Source organism: Caretta caretta, chromosome 3, assembly GCF_965140235.1.
Source record: "Caretta caretta isolate rCarCar2 chromosome 3, rCarCar1.hap1, whole genome shotgun sequence".
NCBI lineage: Eukaryota > Metazoa > Chordata > Testudines > Cheloniidae > Caretta > Caretta caretta.
Window position 1 is genome coordinate 16,098,699 of NC_134208.1, and position 18,651 is coordinate 16,117,349.

General features: G+C 44.6%; 1 protein-coding gene across 3 annotated transcripts in view; it reads right to left on the minus strand.

Moving 5' to 3' along the window:
* LOC125634650 (24-hydroxycholesterol 7-alpha-hydroxylase-like) overlaps positions 1–18,651 on the minus strand; it is a 49,731-nt gene that overhangs the window by 14,631 nt on the left and 16,449 nt on the right. For all 3 annotated transcript variants that reach the window (XM_048845684.2, XM_075126374.1, XM_075126373.1), the window contains exons 3-9: positions 16,153–16,327; positions 12,590–12,739; positions 11,650–11,743; positions 10,956–11,054; positions 4,325–4,415; positions 2,159–2,292; positions 1,446–1,541 (exon numbers count right to left, since the gene is read on the minus strand). In XM_048845684.2, coding sequence (XP_048701641.2) covers positions 1,446–1,541; positions 2,159–2,292; positions 4,325–4,415; positions 10,956–11,054; positions 11,650–11,743; positions 12,590–12,739; positions 16,153–16,327 — 839 coding nt within the window. The remainder of the gene's footprint in view (positions 1–1,445; positions 1,542–2,158; positions 2,293–4,324; positions 4,416–10,955; positions 11,055–11,649; positions 11,744–12,589; positions 12,740–16,152; positions 16,328–18,651) is intronic.

Here is an 18,651-nt window from a genome sequence, read left to right on the forward strand (position 1 = left end):
GAAGGCTCACACTTTGTCCTTAGTTCTCCCTGAATTGCAAGGTAATACCAGGCAATGCAAATTTAATTATGCATAGGATCTTTCATACAAGCATCTTTCATACATGCATCCAACAAAGTGGGTATTCACCCACGAAAGCTTATGCTCCAATACGTCTGTTAGTCTATAAGGTGTGTGGCAAGATGGCCGATGTTCATATGGTGGGTCCTGTGCTTTTCTTGGGGAGGGGCTAAGATGCCACCCTTTGCCCCTGCTCTTGGGTGCTGAGGACCCCGCTACTAGCCCAGGAAGGTGGTAGAGAAGGGAAGCGGGGGAGGGGTCTGGGTTTGCTCCTTCCTCTGAGTCCCAGCCCCTCTCAACCCCTGCGGGTTTCTTACCCTTGTGCCCCTTAGGTGGGGTTACCCTTGGTCCTTAGATGCTGGGGGGAAGGGAATCTCCTTCTCCTGCTGTGGCAGGGTCTCCTTTACTTCAGTTCTCAGGTCTTCCAAATCTCTCAACACACCTCCAAGCTCCAGTCCTCTCTCCTTCCTCTACCCTTGACTGCCTGAAGCAGGGTTTTTTTCCTTCAGTTCCTGACAAGTGCTTCAATTAACCTGTAGCAACCCTCCCTAGTCTACAGGGAACCACGCCTTAATTAGCCTAGGGCTTATATATTTCCCCTTGACCATTCTACCACTGCTCCCTGGCCTCCCTGTATCACAGGTGCCACAGGACTCTTTGCCACTTTTACAGATCCAGACTAACATGGCTACCCCTCTGATACTTTCATCCTGTCTTCTAAGAGTCATGGACCAGAGCTCTCTGTAAGTTCAAAAGCTTGTCTCTCTCACAAACAGAAGCTGGTCCAATGAAAGATGCTACTTCACCCACCTTGTCTCTCTCATATTGGTGATAGGCAGTGGTCACAGCACACCAGCAGCCTAATTGATGCAAGTTCTTTGTAGGTACCATGGCAAAGGAGAGTTTTGAGGAGGGACTTGAAGACAATGCAGATGGGTAAAATACACAGAGATGAGGTATAAAACAGATGTCCAGTGGAGGAATCACTGGGCTCCAGACCAGGCTCAGTGCAAGTCAATGGGAGTCTTTTAATTGACTGACTTCAATGGGCTTTGGATCAAGTCCTATATGTATTTGCAATTTACCAGCAAGATACAATTTGCTACTTCAGAGTGGCGGTGATTACACAAAAATATTTTAAACATAAATATGTTCTTGAACTGGAGGATCTTGCTCATTCCAGCAGGTCCCTCTTCTTTGTGCATGCTTTCTTCCCCTATAAATACTAGGGCATTAATCCATATAGTGAGTATTCTAGGGATAGGATTAATATCTTCCTGAAAGCAACCTTAAAGGAAGATGCACTCAACAATATGTTTTGGATCTAATTACATGCAAAAAGGAGAAGAGAGAGCAAAATAAATACATCAAAAGAGGCAACTTACAGGTTTGAATGTTTCAGGGTCTGGAAAGTATTTTGGATTCCTGTGCACCCAATACGGAGACAACATCAGCATGTCACCTGCAGGGATGGTGAAAGTCTAAAAGCAAGAGAAACAATTCTGAAGTAAAGAAATAGATAATTGCAAGTTCAGTCTGCTCTCAAAACATTATGAATGCTGCTGGTTCACCAAAAACAGAATGAAAGGCCTTGCTAGAGAGGAAGTGCAGCTGGTAAAGCACTATTGTGTGTATTAAGGATGTGATGCAAGGGGAAAATGGGTTTGCACCTTTTGTTGTTGTTGCTGCTTCTTTATTACATATAAGAAAGGCCTGAAGTGGTTTTTTAACATTAGATGTAACAGGAATGTTAAATCTGGTCTTCCCTGGTTCTTGCTGAAGGACTGTATTCAGAAGTGGATTGTAAACCTAGATAGTCCTCTCATTAAGAGCTTGATCTGAAACCTAGTGAGATCCACAGAAACACTCCTGTTGAAGTCAAATGACCTTTGGATTATGTCCTGAATGGGTGGTAATGCCACTTCTTTACCCAAGATAGCTTTTCTCCCAAATGTTTGTTTAGGAGATTCCTGAGTATCCTGATTTAAATAAGGATTGGGGTTCCCTATGCCTAATTTATTATGTCCAGATACATTTGGGATGGTGACTTCTAGAAGGATTACAGTGTACTATGACAGCCTCATAAAAACAAACCTACCTGAATTTTTATTGGAGTCACCACTTTCTTAGTGATTGCACCTGGAGACCTTAGCCGTATGGCTTCCAAAGTGCACCATTTAATTAAGATAAGCTTCTTAAGGTCATCTTCAGATATTTCAATATTCTCTTTACCTGTTGCATTATAAGAAATAATAATGTATGAATAAGACAGTAAGAAGTACAAGATTTCACATGGGTTATGAGATTTCATCATGCACTGAAACATTTTGCTAGAGGACTTCTGGTAGAGTGCCTCTAGAATGCATTCCTCAAACAGTTTTATACTCTGGCTGGCTAAGCCACTTTGGTATTGTTTTAGCATGTAAGGGTTTCAAATATATCTGGTCAACAAGTTTCAGACTTGTGATAGCTCAACAAAAACTTGACAAAATGTTGATGAAAAATGGTAATTTTTGAGGTGTATGTAAAATTTTGACCAGTTCTAGTTTTAAACTGTGTTAAACGACGTATGTAGATGGATACTGAGACCTAGTGAATGAAACACTGAACTGGGCTTCAGCAGACCTTGGTTCTATTCTTAGCTCTGCAATGGGCCTGCTGGGTGACATTCGGCAAGTCACTTCACCACTCCGTGCCTTAGTTTCCCTATCTGCAAAATAGGGAGAATGATACTGACCTCCTTTGTAAAGCGCTTTGAGATCTGCTGATAAAAAGTGTTACAGAAGGTATTATTGCTGTGCAGAATCTCACTGAACCTATTTTTAAAACCCATTTAAATTCGCAGAACCTTAAATATGTTACATTCCTTACTGTCTAATCACACGACCCTGTTATCTGTGTGTTTCTGCTCCCCTACTCTTTCATTGTATCTGTGTTATGACCCTGACTTGCATTGTGTCACACTGAACTTAGATGGCATGCTCTTTGGGGCAGCAGCTTTGACTTGTTCTGTGGGGCATCCAAGCACAATTTTGGGCACTAAAAATAGTATTAATAATTAAGCACCTCAGTGCCCACCCTATTCTTTATTTTATTTCCTTAGGTTTGTTATATGTTCATAGAGTCCATTGTAAGACAATAACTTGGGTAAGTTATTGGATCTTACTTTTACATACTGTGTTAGGCTCACTAACTCTCAAGACAGTTTTAAAAATGGAAGCAGTTTATAAGGTGCCTATTGAAGGCAATGAAGCACGCTGCAGGAATGACAACATGAGATGATAAAACATGGAAAAAGGAAAGGCAGCCAGACCAAATGCACAGCAAGGCAACATCACAGAAATACTCTGTGGCCCAATGGCACACAATAACCTTCAGGAAAACCAGCCATACACAAAGGTTCCCATTGGGCACACACACAAAATAGGAAGAGAGACTTTGGCAAATGCTAAATAAATCAAACATGATGGGGGCATAAATAGTTCACAGTAAACAGACCAAAACAAGTAGGACTTGCAGCATGCCCTGGTCGCAGCCAACAATGAAGACAGGTAGACCTCCAATACAAGGGAGTTCCACAAGTAAATTTCCTTGACTAAGAAAATCCTGCTTTCCAGTTCTGAGTGAGTCAATGGAAGCAAGATCAGAGCAGTCTCAGCCCAAATACAACAGGGACACAAGGAATTTGCCTTCAGGAATGAGCACAGCTATTACAGGCAGATCTGTCCACCCTTCCATGGACTTGAGGAGAACGAGTGAGTAATGCTTCCTAAAAGACATGATTGTATATTAAACATGGGGCTTCGAGCCAGGATGTCCTGAATTCTCTCCGCTTCTCTGGCACTGGCCTTAGTAATGCTTCAAACATTATTTCCAGAAGTAACTCCACCGAAGTCAATGGAGTATAACCGTTTGAAACAGCTTTCAAGTCAGAATCAAGCCTTGTTCCTTTGACAAGAAAGCCCTTAGAAGATATGAGAGATTTCACCCAAATGCTAGGGCTGAGCCTGAAGAGCCAAATCCTTAGATCCTTGCTGAGTTCTTACTCAATTTTTATTTTTCTTGCATTGACATCAACAGGTAGGTTTGCTTGAGTAAGGATGAGCAAATCCTGAGTAAAGATCTCAGGGTTTGGCCAGTTATTATTTGTATTGCAGTTATGCCTAGTAACCCCAATGCCTGGCCCTGTACAAATTCAGAACAGATTGTTATTTTTTAAATGTATATTCTAGAATTCGACAGTCATTTATTTCTGGTTTATTACCTGCTTTGCCGAAAACAGAAACGAGGTCCTCCATGATGTTCTTGTAAATAGAAGGGTGGGATAGTATAAATGCCAGAGTCCAAAATGCCACCTAAAGAAAGAGACTGAAAGAAGTTACCTCAGAATTACAGAGCTGTATTGTAAAAGTGTCAGGTCAGAAGCACAGGCTAGAGACACATCTGTCTGGGGTGATCTAGGTATACTTAAGGGGATGGGACTCAACCTCTCGAGGTCTCGTCCAGCCCTACGCCTATGATTCTAAGTCACAAAGCTCAAGTCCAGATCCAAACCACCCTAAGTTTTAAGGGGTATTTGGAGTGGGCCCCTCCCTCACGGAAAGCAGATGAGGATGACACTGTAGAACAATGTGACTTCTATTGATTCACGATGGACATGGAGAGTATGTGAAGGAGTTTCAAAAACTGCTAAGTGGTCTGAGAGATTGCCAGAGGCCCTGGGATAATGAACCTGAGTCTCATCCCACTTACACCTTTGTCAGTCGGAAGTGGCTACTAAAGTCAGTGGAAAGCCAGTGCAAGAGAGTTAGGTGATTAGCGAGAATATAATGCTGAAATGCATTTGCAAACCAATGAACTGCAATTCAAGTTTTAAATGCAGGGAAGGGCAAAACACAGGCGCACGTGTCTCCTGTTGAAAAGCTTTACTTGTACAAAATGAATGTTTGTGCACAATTACCCAATTCCTTTTGTGAGTGTGTGATGACATGGGGTCACAGCGGTGTACCCCCTTTCAGTTAGGAGTGGCACCACACTTCCCTTCACCCAGCTTATAAACAAGCCCACACAAATCTTTTTATCAAAGAGCACACCCTTTTCAAGGGTCGCACTTATTATTAACAAGAGCCATCAGCCTACGTAGGCGCTCACTCAGGCCATGTCTGCACTACCACTGATGTTGGTATGACTTACGTCACTCAGGGGTGGGAATAAGCCACCCCTCTGAGTGATGTAAGTTACTCCGACCTAAGCGACAGTGTGGACTGCGCTATATCAGCAGGAGAGCTTCTCCTGCTGACGTAGCTATTGCCGCTCATTGGGGATGGATTAATTAAGCCAATGGGAGAGCTCTCTCCCAACAGCTTAACGCAGCTACACTAGGGAGCTTACAGAGGTGCAGCTGCATCGGTGTAGATGCTCCACTGTAAGCTCTCTAGTCTAGCCAGAGCCACAAATACACCTGGGGACAGTCATCATCGCAGGCCTAGTCCAACTAGTGATCTCTGTTTCCTTCCTTCATGAGAGACTTCTTTCCTGCATCTGTAGCCAGCCTGTTTGTGGAACCCTTCTCAGTTCCTTCTCTAGGGGTAAGTCTACACTACAAAATTAAGTCGACCTAAGTTATGTCAACATACACCCACCGCAGTAATTAACCCTTTTGCATATCCACACTGTGCTATTTGGGTCAGCGGTGTGCATCCTCCCCACGAGCGATTGCACCGATTTAACTGTCAGTGTGGGGCATTGTGGGTTGGCTTCTGAAAGGCAGCAACAGTTGATGTAAGTGTCTACGCTGACACTGTGTTGACCTAGCTATATTGACCTACGCACTACGCCTCTCGAGGAGGTGGAGTTAAGTCAATATAGTGGGCGAGTTACATCGGTGGATGCTGCATTGTAGTGTAGATGCTTACAGAGTTAGGTCAACATTAAATGCTTTATGTCAATCTAACACTGTAGAGTAGACTAGGCCTAGATTATTCCTTTTCAGTCTTTCCCTAAGCTCTTCTCCTTGGAGTGTGGCTGCATTAATTTAGCCTCTCACTCTCTCCCCTTAAACGGCTCTCTTCTCTGGAGTTGCGTCATGTTAATCAAATTGTCTTGTACACAGCTCTCTTCCCTGCAGCTGAGTTGTGGGATAGTCTATCGTAAGGCCTTTGTCAGCTGCTCCTTCAGCTGCCCCCTTCTCCTTAATTAGCCTTCAGGGCACTCAGCTGGACAGTGTTTCTCTGCCGATATCCCTGGTGTTTGCCCTGGAGGGAATAGGCAGTATATATGCTAGTGCCCCTCTCCCAGCTCATTCCCCGTTGGTTGGATGAGAGAGGAATCTTGGCTCACCCTCTCTGCAAAACTCCTGGCCCAGGGTCCTTAAATGTACAGTGATAGAATTTGCTTCCAAGCACGAATCGTTCCTAGGAGCTGTTGTATTAATTTAGATAGAATATATTGGCCAAAGGTGTAAACATAACCCAGTCATTGTACAACATTAAACAGCGCTAAATAAGGTCCGGGGTTTGGTATATAGAGACCTCAGCCTGCTTAACACCAGGACAAACATGCCATTAAAAAATTTAATGTTTTATTAGAGATACGGAGAAGAAGCAAAAACAGTTCAAGCACTTGAAATGTAAAATATACTGTAAGATTCATTTTAACAACATTTCTCATTCCCTTTAGCTGGAGAGAGTTTTAGGAGGAAAAGCCCCCTTTTTGACAGTCTCTTAGATGGTAGGTTTCAGAATAGCAGCCGTGTTAGTCTGTATTCGCAAAAAGAAAAGGAGTACTTGTGGCACCTTAGACACTAACCAATTTATTTGAGCATAAGCTAATAATAATCTAATTGCCTTCTATGACGAGATAACTGGTTCTGTGGATGAAGGGAAAGCAGTGGACATGTTGTTCCTTACCTTTAGCAAAGCTTTTGACACTGTCTCCCACAGTATTCTTGCCAGCAAGTTAAAGAAGTATGGGCCGGATGAATGGACTATAAGGTGGATAGAAAGCTGGCTAGATTGTCGGGCTCAAAGGGTAGTGATCAATGTCTAGTTGGCAGCCAGTATCAAGTGGAGTGCCCCAAGGGTTGGTCCTGGGGCCAGTTTTGTTCAATATCTTCATAAATTATCTGGAGGATGGTGTGGATTGCACCCTCAGCAAGCTTGCAGATGACACTAAACTGGGAGGAGAGGTAGATAGGATACAGAGGGACCTAGACAAATTGGAGGATTGGGCCAAAAGAAATCGGATGAGGTTCAACAAGGACAAGTGCAGAGTCCTGCACCTAGGAAGGAAGAATCCAATGCACTGCTACAGACTAGGGACCGAATGGCTCGGCAGCAGTTCTGCAGAAAAGGACCTAGGGGTTACAGTGGACGAGAAGCTGGATATGAGTCACAGTGTGCCCTTGTTGCCAAGAAGGCCAATGGCATTTTGGGATGTATATGTAGGGGCATTGCCAGCAGATCGAGGGACGTGATCATTCCCCTGTATTCGACACTGGTGAGGCGTCATCTAGAGTACTGTGTCCAGTTTTAGGCCCCACACTACAAGAAGGCTGTGGAAAAATTGGAAAGTCCAGCGGAGGGCAACAAAAATGATTAGGGGACTGGAACACATGACTTAAAAGGAGTGGCTGAGGGAACTGGGGATGTTTAGTCTATGGAAGAGAAGAATGAGGGGAGATTTGATAGCTGTTTTCAACTACCTGAAAGGGGGTTCCAAAGAGGATGGCTCTAGACTGTTCTCAGTGGTAGCAGATGACAGAACAAGGAGTAATGGTCTCAAGTTGCAGTGAGGGAGGTGTAGGTTGGATATTAGGAAAAACTTTTTCACTAGAAGGGTGGTGAAACACTGGAATGCGTTACCTAGGGAGGTGGTGGAATCTCCTTCTTTAGAAGTTTTTAAGGTCAGGCTTGACAAAGCCCTGGCTGGGATGATTTAATTGGGGATCGGTCCTGCTTTGAGCAGGGGGTTGGACTCTATGACCTCCTGAGGTCCCTTCCAACCCTGATATTCTATGATTCTATGGTAAATTTGTAGGTCCAATTATCACAACAGACTGCTTTCTCTCCATGTCCCCCTTAGGTCCATATTTTATATATATTAGTTGCAGCATTTCCAAGGAACTGCTTCAATACAGACTGGAATGGAGGAGGATGCAAAGAGCCGACCCCATAGAGATGGGACCAAAGGTAGAAGAAGATAGAGAGGTAGATCCTTTCAAACCCTTAAAAGGCAATGCTACCTGTGCCTTTAAGTGGCAGACTACCCCATCACTGGGTGTAAATGCATTTTGTGGGAACAATGTTGTACCCAGCTGCGAAAATCTGCCCCGTATGTCTAATAAAAGGTCAGATAAAAAGCTGACAAAAGATTAAGGGCTGGATTGTGAACTCTTGTTGCCATTGTTGACTAGTTACTAACCTGAGTAATCCCAATGATTTCCATGGGTCTACTTGGTTGGGTGAGTAACCCTAACAGTGGGAGTAAGAGCTCACAGTCTGGGTAAAATTCAGTCTCCTCCTCTGCTGAATACTTGCACGTTCCTCTTAAATGAGCCTTTTCCTGTTTCTACTTTAAACTATAAAAAGGAGTGTGAAATATACAGTGCCTACATTCACTCTAATTTCAGATACCCAGGCATTAAAATGAATTAGTATGCCATATGCTTTGCATGCAATTAGGTTTCAGCCACATAAATGGAAAAATGAGGTACCAAATTCCCACTAATGTTTATAAGATAGATAAGCCTAATAACTTGATAAGTAAGACCCCTGTATAGCACAAAAGCTTGTCTTTCTCACCAACAGAAGTTGCTCCCATAAAAGATACTACTTTACCCACCTTGTCTCTCTAATACAGGAGCAGGGCCGTGGCTCGTTGGGGGAGGGAGGAGATGGACACAGATGGGGTAAGGGGCCATAGCTGGGCGTGGGTCTGGGGCCGGGAACGGAGCCACAGTCAGCAGCCAAGGCTGGGGGCTAGTGCAGGGCTGGGAGTGGAGCTACACTGAGGCTGGGGCCGGGACCAGGTGCAGAGCTGGCAGCTGGGGACGCGACTGGGGCGGGACCAGAGCAGAGCTGGAGGCGGAGAGGGGCTAGGTGGCACTCCCTGCCCGTGCCCTGTGGGGACAGGCCTGGGCCCCATCGTGCCCCACTGGACATTCTTCCACGCCCCCCTGGGGGGAGCGTCCCATACTTCGGGGACCTCTGCTCTAATATCCTAGGACTGACATCTCTAAAATAATACTGCATATAATAATCTGCAGAGCATTACTCTAGTAAGTCATATCAGTATGGCAGTGTCATCAAAGAAATGTTTTAATTACCTGCAAAACAAAGTGAATTTGTGGACATGAAGTTTTAACTGATTATGCATGAAGTAGTTTATACTTTGAGAAGGTGAAAATTCCCTGAAGTAATATGAAATCAAAAGCAGAGCTACTTCAAAACTAGAAGTATCTCTTCCCTTGCTGATTAAGCAGAAAGTCTGGTCTATATACAGATTTTGTACAGGTATCTATCTGTTGGAGGTGAGATTTATTTACTGATATAGTTAAACCAGAATAGCCCTGAGGATGGAGGCAGTTATACTAGTAAAAAAAAGTGCCTTATAATAGTATGGCTTATTCCTCTTACAGGAAGAGGAATGTCCGTATAAAGCACTTTTATACAGATATAAGTGCATCTATGGCAGGGTGGAGTGTACCAGTATAACTATACCAGTCTAGTTAAAGTGGTACAACTCTAGTGTGGACAAGGCCTAAAAATCCCATCTGAAGAGCTTACTCACAATAAGGCAGTTTTTAATAAGTCTATAGGATGTTGGTCCCAGGATACTAGAGAGGCAAGGTGGGTGAGGTAATATTTTTTATTGGACCAACTTCTGTTGGTGGAAGATACAAACTTTCAAGCTACACAGAGCTCTTCTTCAGGCATGGGGGAAGGAAATCACAGCATCTGAGCTAAATATAAGGTGGGACAGATTGTTAAGCATAAGAGGTAGTGCATGTTGGAGGTGGTCCCTTGAAATGAAGTGAGAAATTGAGGGCTAGATGTTATGCATAAGGGGTTTGAATTGGGCAATTAAGGGTAGCGGGCGGTGTGGTGTGTTACAAAATTGTTTTAATGAGCCATAAAAGCAGCATCCCTGTTGAGTCCATAGTTTTTGGTGTCTTGCACAGTTATGAATTTAAGTTCCTAGGCTCATCTTTTGAAGGTGTGTGGTGGGGTGTACAACCCCCACACTGGTGAGAAAATGGTTAAGGAGCAGCTCTGGGCCCAGAAAGCGTCACAATGAAGGCTGAGTTCAAAAGGGAGCAGCTTAGCTCAGTCAGGGTGGATGGAGCAGGGGAGCAGTTGTGTGTTTCAGGCTCCTACTGAGAACCCGCCAAGGCCCCATGCAGCGGGACCCAGGCCTCATCACCAGACCACCTGAGGCCTTTCAATTGGAGAGGTTGATGATGAAGAGATGCAATTGCAAGAGCAAGACCGATTGAACCACGGACAGAGAGGGCTCTAGGGAGGACTCAGCGGCTCCCAGTGATGCCAACAGAGAAACAGAAGCCAGGGTAGGAAGTGGCCCAAGGAGCACCCTAACCCCTAGGCCAAACATTTTGAATTATTGTTTCACTGGGCCCTGGATTGGAACCTGGTGGAGCAGGGGTGGCCTGGGTTCCCCTACCCCTGGCTATTGATGCTCGCCACTGGGCAGCATAACCCAGAGTACTGCCACCAGGCAGTGCTGCCAGGACTGGTACTGAACTACCCCCTACCCCACAACAAGGTGTTGTGCAGGTTTCCTTTGAGGACGAGTATTGAAAAAAAAAAAAATCAGATATGGAGTTATCTGGTCCAATCAAAGAGGAAAGAAAGTGTTCCTGCAGCCATCATACTTACAGGCATAGCATTTGCTTGCGAGGCCCAGAGCAATAAGAGAGCATAATTGGGAGCTAAATGTTTTCCATGCAAGTTATCCAGGAGATGCTGCAGCAGTGTCTGTTATAAGTAAAAGCATAAATATACACACACACATTAGTGTCTTAGGGTACGATTTTCTAAAAATTGGGTAGATGCTTCCACCTCTGCAGAGCCACACTTGGTCAGAAGGGGGCACTACAGGGCAGGTATTCTCTTTGCCATAAGGCCTAGAGTAAGGTTGCTAGATCCTCTGAAGCCTGGCTTCCCCACATGGATAATCCTACTTCCTAAAGTTTGAGATTTTTTTCAGGGCAATTCCTCTGTGTCCCCCAAACCGCTCTGAGGCCCACTTTTGCTTCATCCAAAGTGGATTCCCACACTCCTTTGTCTCAATCCCCTAGTAGTCAGGGCTCATCCCTCCATAACACAGTATCTTTAAGAGTCTGGGCTTTCCCCAGTTTCCAAGGGGTCCTGTGCAGTGTAGCAGACCTAACACTCATGACAAGCATGGAATAGTCATCTTATGTCGCCCTGTTTCCCACAATCCAGGCATACAGTTGGGCAGACTCCATACCACTTTCCCTTTCTGTCTCTGGGGTGGATGAAGGAAAAGCAAGGCTTCTGAGGTAGTAAGTTGTAGTAAGTTGTGGGGAAATGGAACACACAGATTTACCTTGGTATTGCTCTCTGACGGATTGGCTCTCTCAGCGTCTGCTACCACTTTTTCTAACACTTTTAGAAGCCATTTTTTGGATTTAGACCACTTTCTGTGAAGAAAAAAAAATAGGAATGATTTGAAATGCATTTGGGGAAACAATTCAGGCAGCACAGCGCAACATCACTTTCACGGAAGAGGTCTCCTCGCTTTCTCTCCAAGGCTTCTCCGAGCACCTCGGCACTCTTCCTTTGAGGGACAGACGTACCAAGCTGATTTTTCAGTACTGTTGCGTCAACATCAGCAGCGGCTGCTCAGCAACTCTGAAACCCACAATAGCTAAACACATGATCTGATGGCTAGAAGAGAGACCTGACACTCAGCACTCTTAGATTTTCCTGCCAGCTCTGCTACTGGTTTCCTGTGTGACCTTGGACAGGTTACTTAGGCCAAATTTTTCCAAAAGTAACCATTAACTTTGGGTGTCTCAGTCATTGGGTGTCCAATCTGAGAAAACAAGGTCTGATTTTCAGAGCTACTGAGCACTCACAGCTCTCATCTGAAGGCAATGAGGTCTGTGAGTGCTTACAACTAAAAATAAGGCCCAAGATGCCTCAGGTTGGGCACAAAATACTGAAGTGCTGGCCCAAGAGAATAAAATGACAGGATGGGACATCTTTTACAAAACCAGCACATAGGACCTGATTCTCCTCATGCAGTGGTGTAATTCCATTGACTTTAGTGGAGTTATCCAAGTTTTACACCAATATACGTTAGAGGAGAATCAGGAGCCTAATTTTTAAGGGACAAAATTTAAAGCCCAACTAACACTGCATATGACCAAGATGGAGTCAAAGGCAGAACATTGGTTTCCGAGGAAATGCTGCTAGGGTTACCAGGATAAGACACTTCTAATAGGTTTGCAAGACTTGCCCCATTCCCCCACCCGCTCCGTTACCTCATAAAATACTCAGGCATCTGGGACCCATATTCAAAATCCTCATCATACTTCTGAAAATGCTCTTCAAACTCCTTGATGTCACTCTTGTTTGTTGGACAGACGTCTTTTCCAAATAAGATATTTACGGTTGCTGGATACATGACAGATCTGTAACAGAAGCACTGCAGCATTAGGCCAATGGGAAGCTGTTCTAGCATCTTGCCAGGCCTGTTTGATTACCAACAGAAAAATAACTCTTTGGGCCTAACAGTCGAACCTTAACTCATGCTGGGATGAAATTCTCCCCTGTGTAGAGGGGCCAGCAGGACTTAAGCCCTCAACACAGAGTTTAAGTGGGACCTATGTGATGAATAGCCCTTGCACAAGCCCTCAGCTTGTGGTCAAATTTTACCAGTTAGTGAGCACTTACTCTACCAAGTAGCCGCAGGATGGCCCTGTCCTTTGGAATACCCTCTCCCCACCCCCATTATCCATCAGTCTGATTCCAAATGAGCTTCCATGCTAGGACTTCCCCAGTTGGTGGCTGCACCAGAATCCCTTCTCCTGGGTGATACCCACAACAGGGGCTTAGAAATGTAGCCCCATCCTGAGTCCTGCTGGGCTAGGGGACGCTTCCCTCCCCCTCTCTGCCTCCCTCCCAGCCTGCTCATTTGTCTCCTTCCCCCTGCACACATCCCCAGCAGATTTCATTGGGAGTCATTAGATCTATGAATTCCTAACATCTTCTCCTGAGCTCCAGCTACTGTTTAATGACTATTAGAGACAGGGATGGTTTCATTTAGTTTGCCTTTCTAAGTATCATAAGCTACATTTCTCCTGCTGTCTCTCTAGAGCCATCTGCTGGCTCAATGCATTTCAGCTCCAGGTCAGCTATATAAACATTTTTCAACCAGTGTGTATTTCAGTTTTTTCAGCCCCCATTTTATAACCAACCAATACCAAACAAAAGGCACATAATAAAAGTGTACAACACAAGATTTATTAGATTCCCCTTTCTGTAGTTGATTATCTTAGTTATGACGTGTCAAGGTTCCTTCCCCACTCTGAACTCTAAGGTACAGATGTGGGGACCTGCATGCAAGACCCCCCAAGCTTATTCTTACCAGCTTAGGTTAAAACTTTCCCAAGGTACAAACTTTGCCTTGTCCTTGAACTGTATGCTGCCACCACCAAGCGTTTTAAACAAAGAACAGGGAAAGAGCCCACTTGAAGACATCTTCCCCCAAAATATCCCCCCAAGCCCTACACCCCCTTTTCTGAGGAACGCTTGATAATAATCCTCATCAATTTGTACAGGTGAACCACAGACCCAAACCCTTGGATCTTAAGAACAATGAAAAATCAATCAGGTTCTTAAAAGAAGAATTTTAATTAAAGAAAACGTAAAAGAATCACCTCTGTAAAATCAGGATGGTAAATACCTTACAGGGTAATCAGATTCAAAACATAGAGAATCCCTCTAGGCAAAACCTTAAGTTACAAAAGACACAAAAACAGGAATATACATTCCATCCAGCACAGTTTATTTTACCAACCATTAAACAAAAGAAAATCTAATGCATTTTCTAGCTAGGTTTCAGAGTAGCAGCCGTGTTAGTCTGTATTCGCAAAAAGAAAAGGAGTACTTGTGGCACCTTAGAGACTAACAAATTTATTTGAGCATAAGCTTTCGTGAGCTACAGCTCCTCAAATAAATTTGTTAGTCTTTAAGGTGCCACAAATACTCCTTTTCTATTTTCTAGCTAGATTACTTACTAACTTAACAGGAGTTGTAAGGCTTCATTCCTGATCTGTTCCCAGCAAAAACATCACACAGATAGACCAAACCCTTTCTTCCCCACCCCCCCTCCAGATTTGAAAGAATCTTGTCCCCCCATTGGCCATTTTGGGTCAGGTGCCTGCAGGGTTACCTTAGCTTCTTAATCCTTTACAGGTGAAAGGGTTTTGCCTCTGGCCAGGAGGGATTTTATAGCACTGTATACAGAAAAGTGGTTACCCTTCCCTTTATATTTATGACATGACCTAATTGGCTTAAGTTTTATGATAGGTCTGCACTGCACACCACTGGCAGGGGTGGGTATGTGTAGTTATAAGCCTGAGTGAAAAACAAGCCATTGCCACACTGCAGTGAGTAGCTACACACACCAGTGAAAGGCTCTGGAAGAGGGGAGGCAGTGGGGAAATGCCTTTCCACACAGCTTCCTCTCTGCCAGAGTCTTTCCCTGCTGGCAGAATCTTTCCCTGAAACGGGGAAAGGCCCTGGCAGCTGCCTGTGGTGGGGAAAAGGAGGCAAAGGTGGGCAGATCCCAGAGCTTTCCCCCCACTGCCAGAGTCTTTCCCTGCTGCCTCCCCCATGCCAGAGCCTTTCCCCACTGCTGGAGCCTTTCCCTGGTGCTAAAAATAGGATACATAGCCACAGGGCTCAGGCATGTCTTTACTCATCTAAGCAGTGCTTCACCATCCATACAGCTATTTATACCCATGCTGGGGTGGAGGGAAGGAGAGCTGTACTCTACATGCCTCTCTAAGATTTGTGCAGAGCAGATGTACCTTGTGATAAATGGCATTGGATCTACAACAACTGAATGCCTCACCTTACAAATATGGTTCAGCTTCATTTCCACATAATCACAGGCCTACCAAAGTGTATATGAGCCGCACAACTGGGAAAAAGCGCTATGTTATCAACAGGTGAGAAGTGTACAGGTCTGCCCAGGCAAATATGGAATGAACTTCCCCAAGAATTGAGGTTCATCATAAACCTCATCACTTTCCACTCTGAGTGCAAGGTGCATTTCTTTTACCTTGCCTTCTCTAGTATAGCAACAGGTATATTTATATGAAAAAAAATAAAACCTCCCTCCCTACCAAAAAGACATTCCACTGCACACGCTTCTCCCTTGGGGAGAGGATGAGAGAACAAACACACATGACACATGTTAGTCATGTTGCTTAATGCACTATAAGAAGGTGCTTAGATACTGTGGTCATGAGTGCGGCATAAAAGTCTGTACAGAATATTAGATTGTCAGCCAGGTACTTCTTGCACACCTGGCATGAAATCCTGGCTCCACTGAAATCAATGGCAGAACTCTCATTGACCTCACTGGGGACAGGGTTTCACCCCGGATTTTTATGGGAATTGTTTAGTTCTGCCAAGGGGTGCATGAGCCAGTGCTTGCCAATATAACTTGAGAAACTTCCTAGACATGTGAATCCTTGACCTGGGGTCCCCTTGGCAAATACCTTGGTAAGTAGAGGAGGCTGTGCTTACCTTTTTTCAAAACTTGTAACAGACTTTTCTCCATGGCAGCCAGTCCCAGCCTCCACCCTCTCCAGACGCAAGGACTTTATGAGCTGCACCAGCCAGCTCTAAGTCACTGGGCACAGCGAGGCAATGAACCGCTTGCTCTGCATTCCTGGAGGAGTTTTTTTCTGGGATCCCACAGCCTGATCTCCACCTGCAGACTTTATAATACTGTCACTGCTGCAGCTACTATTTATTTAGCAAAAAACATGGACATCTGTTCAATAGAGCACTGATTATAAAAGTCACATACCTTATTAGATCACTGAGATTCTCCGTTCCTGCTGTGCCCAAGTAGTCCATGTGCTCATGTAATTCTTGACACAGAGTCCGAGCAAAAAGGTACAGGCGAGAGGTACCCATTTTTCCTTTCATCATGCTATAGAGTCTGCTATGGTTCAGATGAAAGATTTCTGCAGGAACTGAAGCTTTAAACACAAAAATGAGAGAAGGCGTAAATGTTTTGGAAACTAGCCAAGGTAAATTTTAAATGTAAAAAGTGTCTATTTTGTATATTACTTGTGACACTAGTTTCAGTTTACCGTAATCTTTCTCTCCATGAGTGAAATTCATACCCGTGAAGATTTTATCCCCACAGCCTGCATTTCTGACCTTGTAAAGGGATCAGCAGTGGTTAACACCCAGACCCCACTAAGTTTTATTTCTTTTGCTCAGTAGGGAACTTCCTCCTTCTGCCCTATAAAGCTTCAGTCTCTTGGAAATAAATATGCCAAACACTTCCCCTGATTTATGTGCCGAGCAATTCCAAAGGCACGTTTTGGAGCTTCGTGTTGAGAGCATACAGAATACCTGCTCCATCACCTGCACTGAGCACCTGCTAGGCTTGCGGGGGAAGGGGTGCTGTGAGGGGGGAATTCAAGGAGTTACTGTTAATCTATAAAGCTGTAAGTGGTCTGGGATCTAAGTGTTTATTGTTCAACAGTCCCCCTCACTCTCTCCTCTGCAGCAGGTGCCGCTGTGCACTCTGGGAAGCCATTCCCCTTGGTCTCAGCCCATGGGGACAGCAGCGCATTGAGATGAAGCCTGGTGGAGGTACAGGCGTGACACCACCATCACTGGGGCCCAGCTGAGAACAGGCCTGTAGGCATGAGCTCTAGCCAGCAGCCTCACTAAGGTGAGAGTAGTGGCTGAGTTCGGAGAACAGACTCCTGACTGGGTGTGGAGTGACAGGCATCATTTCTTCATTTTGATAATCTGGTCACTTTATTCAAGCCTTGTATTAAATAGCAGGTGTCATCACAGCAGGTCCCAGGACCCTACATGGAGCACCGTTTCTGTGGTGTGTGTGTGTGAAGGGGGGAGGGGGTGTTAAGCAATGTACGTGATTTTAAATACTGAGTGGCCCAAAAGGCAGCAAAAAACCCCCCAAACCCTGAAATGTATTATTTGGAAAAGAATCTCATGATTTTGAGGGGCTTGACTCATGATTTTGAAAGCTTGAGGTTGGGAATACTGGGATAGGTGATTAAACACCTGCGCAGGGAAAACTTTGGGAGGACTGTCACTTTGTCCAGTGGCACATTTTTGTTTTATGGCTAGCAAAGGCAGATTGCACAATAAGTATGTGGAGGTGGAAAATGCAGCCTGCAATAGACAGCTGCTGGCTGTACCATCTAAGCCTGGGGATTAGAGCTGCCCTATTTTGGTTTTCATCACTGCAAACATGCAAAACATCTCACCTTCTACCAACTCATTTCTCTCTCAACAATGAGAGAACTTACTCCTGTAGTCCACTTTCCATTTACTTAAAGGATGAGTGAATGGGATTTAATGTTGGCATAGCACACCAGCAAAGTGTGTCCTGCATTCTTCTCCACTGTCTGTTCTTCTAAAGAAGAACAGCTTACTATAGCTACCAGCTAACAGTTTCTCCTTTTGCTCAATTGGTAGAAGTCTGTCCTGTGGCTCTGATGCTCTTACAAGCTCCTACCACAAAAAAGCCCTGATACCTGGTTGGGGCTGTTAAGTTTTACTGCCACACAAACAACAATATGGGTTGTTGGTTCAAAAAAAAATCTACTGATGACATGTTCTGGGGTCATTATACATATTCAGGGCCTTGGACAACAAATAGTTACATCTGTGTGTGACAGTTTGGGGAATATGTTGGTGTCAATTTATAAATTTCATTTAGTTTTGCGGGGACCATTTATGATTGTAACCTGCATTGTGGATTAGAATCCCCATTTTGTATATGACCCATTTTTGTGCCTGGCATGGAGCATCATTTTGAACTGGCATATGTGTAGCTTGCTCCAGATGTATAACAAAGCCAGAGAGGATGGGGTTGGGTAGTGACAGGACGGGTAGTGACATTTCTCAACCTCGGGAGAGCTAACACAAGAAGTGTCATCCAGCCAGCTCCAAAGGAATATGGACTTGTTAGTGACTCTTCTCTACTGTACACCCCTGTGAAAAAAATGTGTTGTGAATGTGAATTCAGCATGACTGGGGTATGAGCTTTCACACTAGAGGCTCATGACCAAGGCTGTTTGTAAGCAAGAAGGGTGCTGTGTGCATGGGGCTGGCCATGGCCAGCACCAAGAGGGAATGGCTGCCAGGGAGACAAGTGAGTCTCCACCTAGCCTGAACTCAGATAGACCCTTGGACACCCCTCGGACATAAATGGAGGGGTGAGACCAGCCCAAGGGACAGTTATGTTCAGGTGTTTGTTATTTTGCCTAGATCTGTAACTCTTCTGGGCTGTCCATGAGACAGGTGTGTGTGTGTT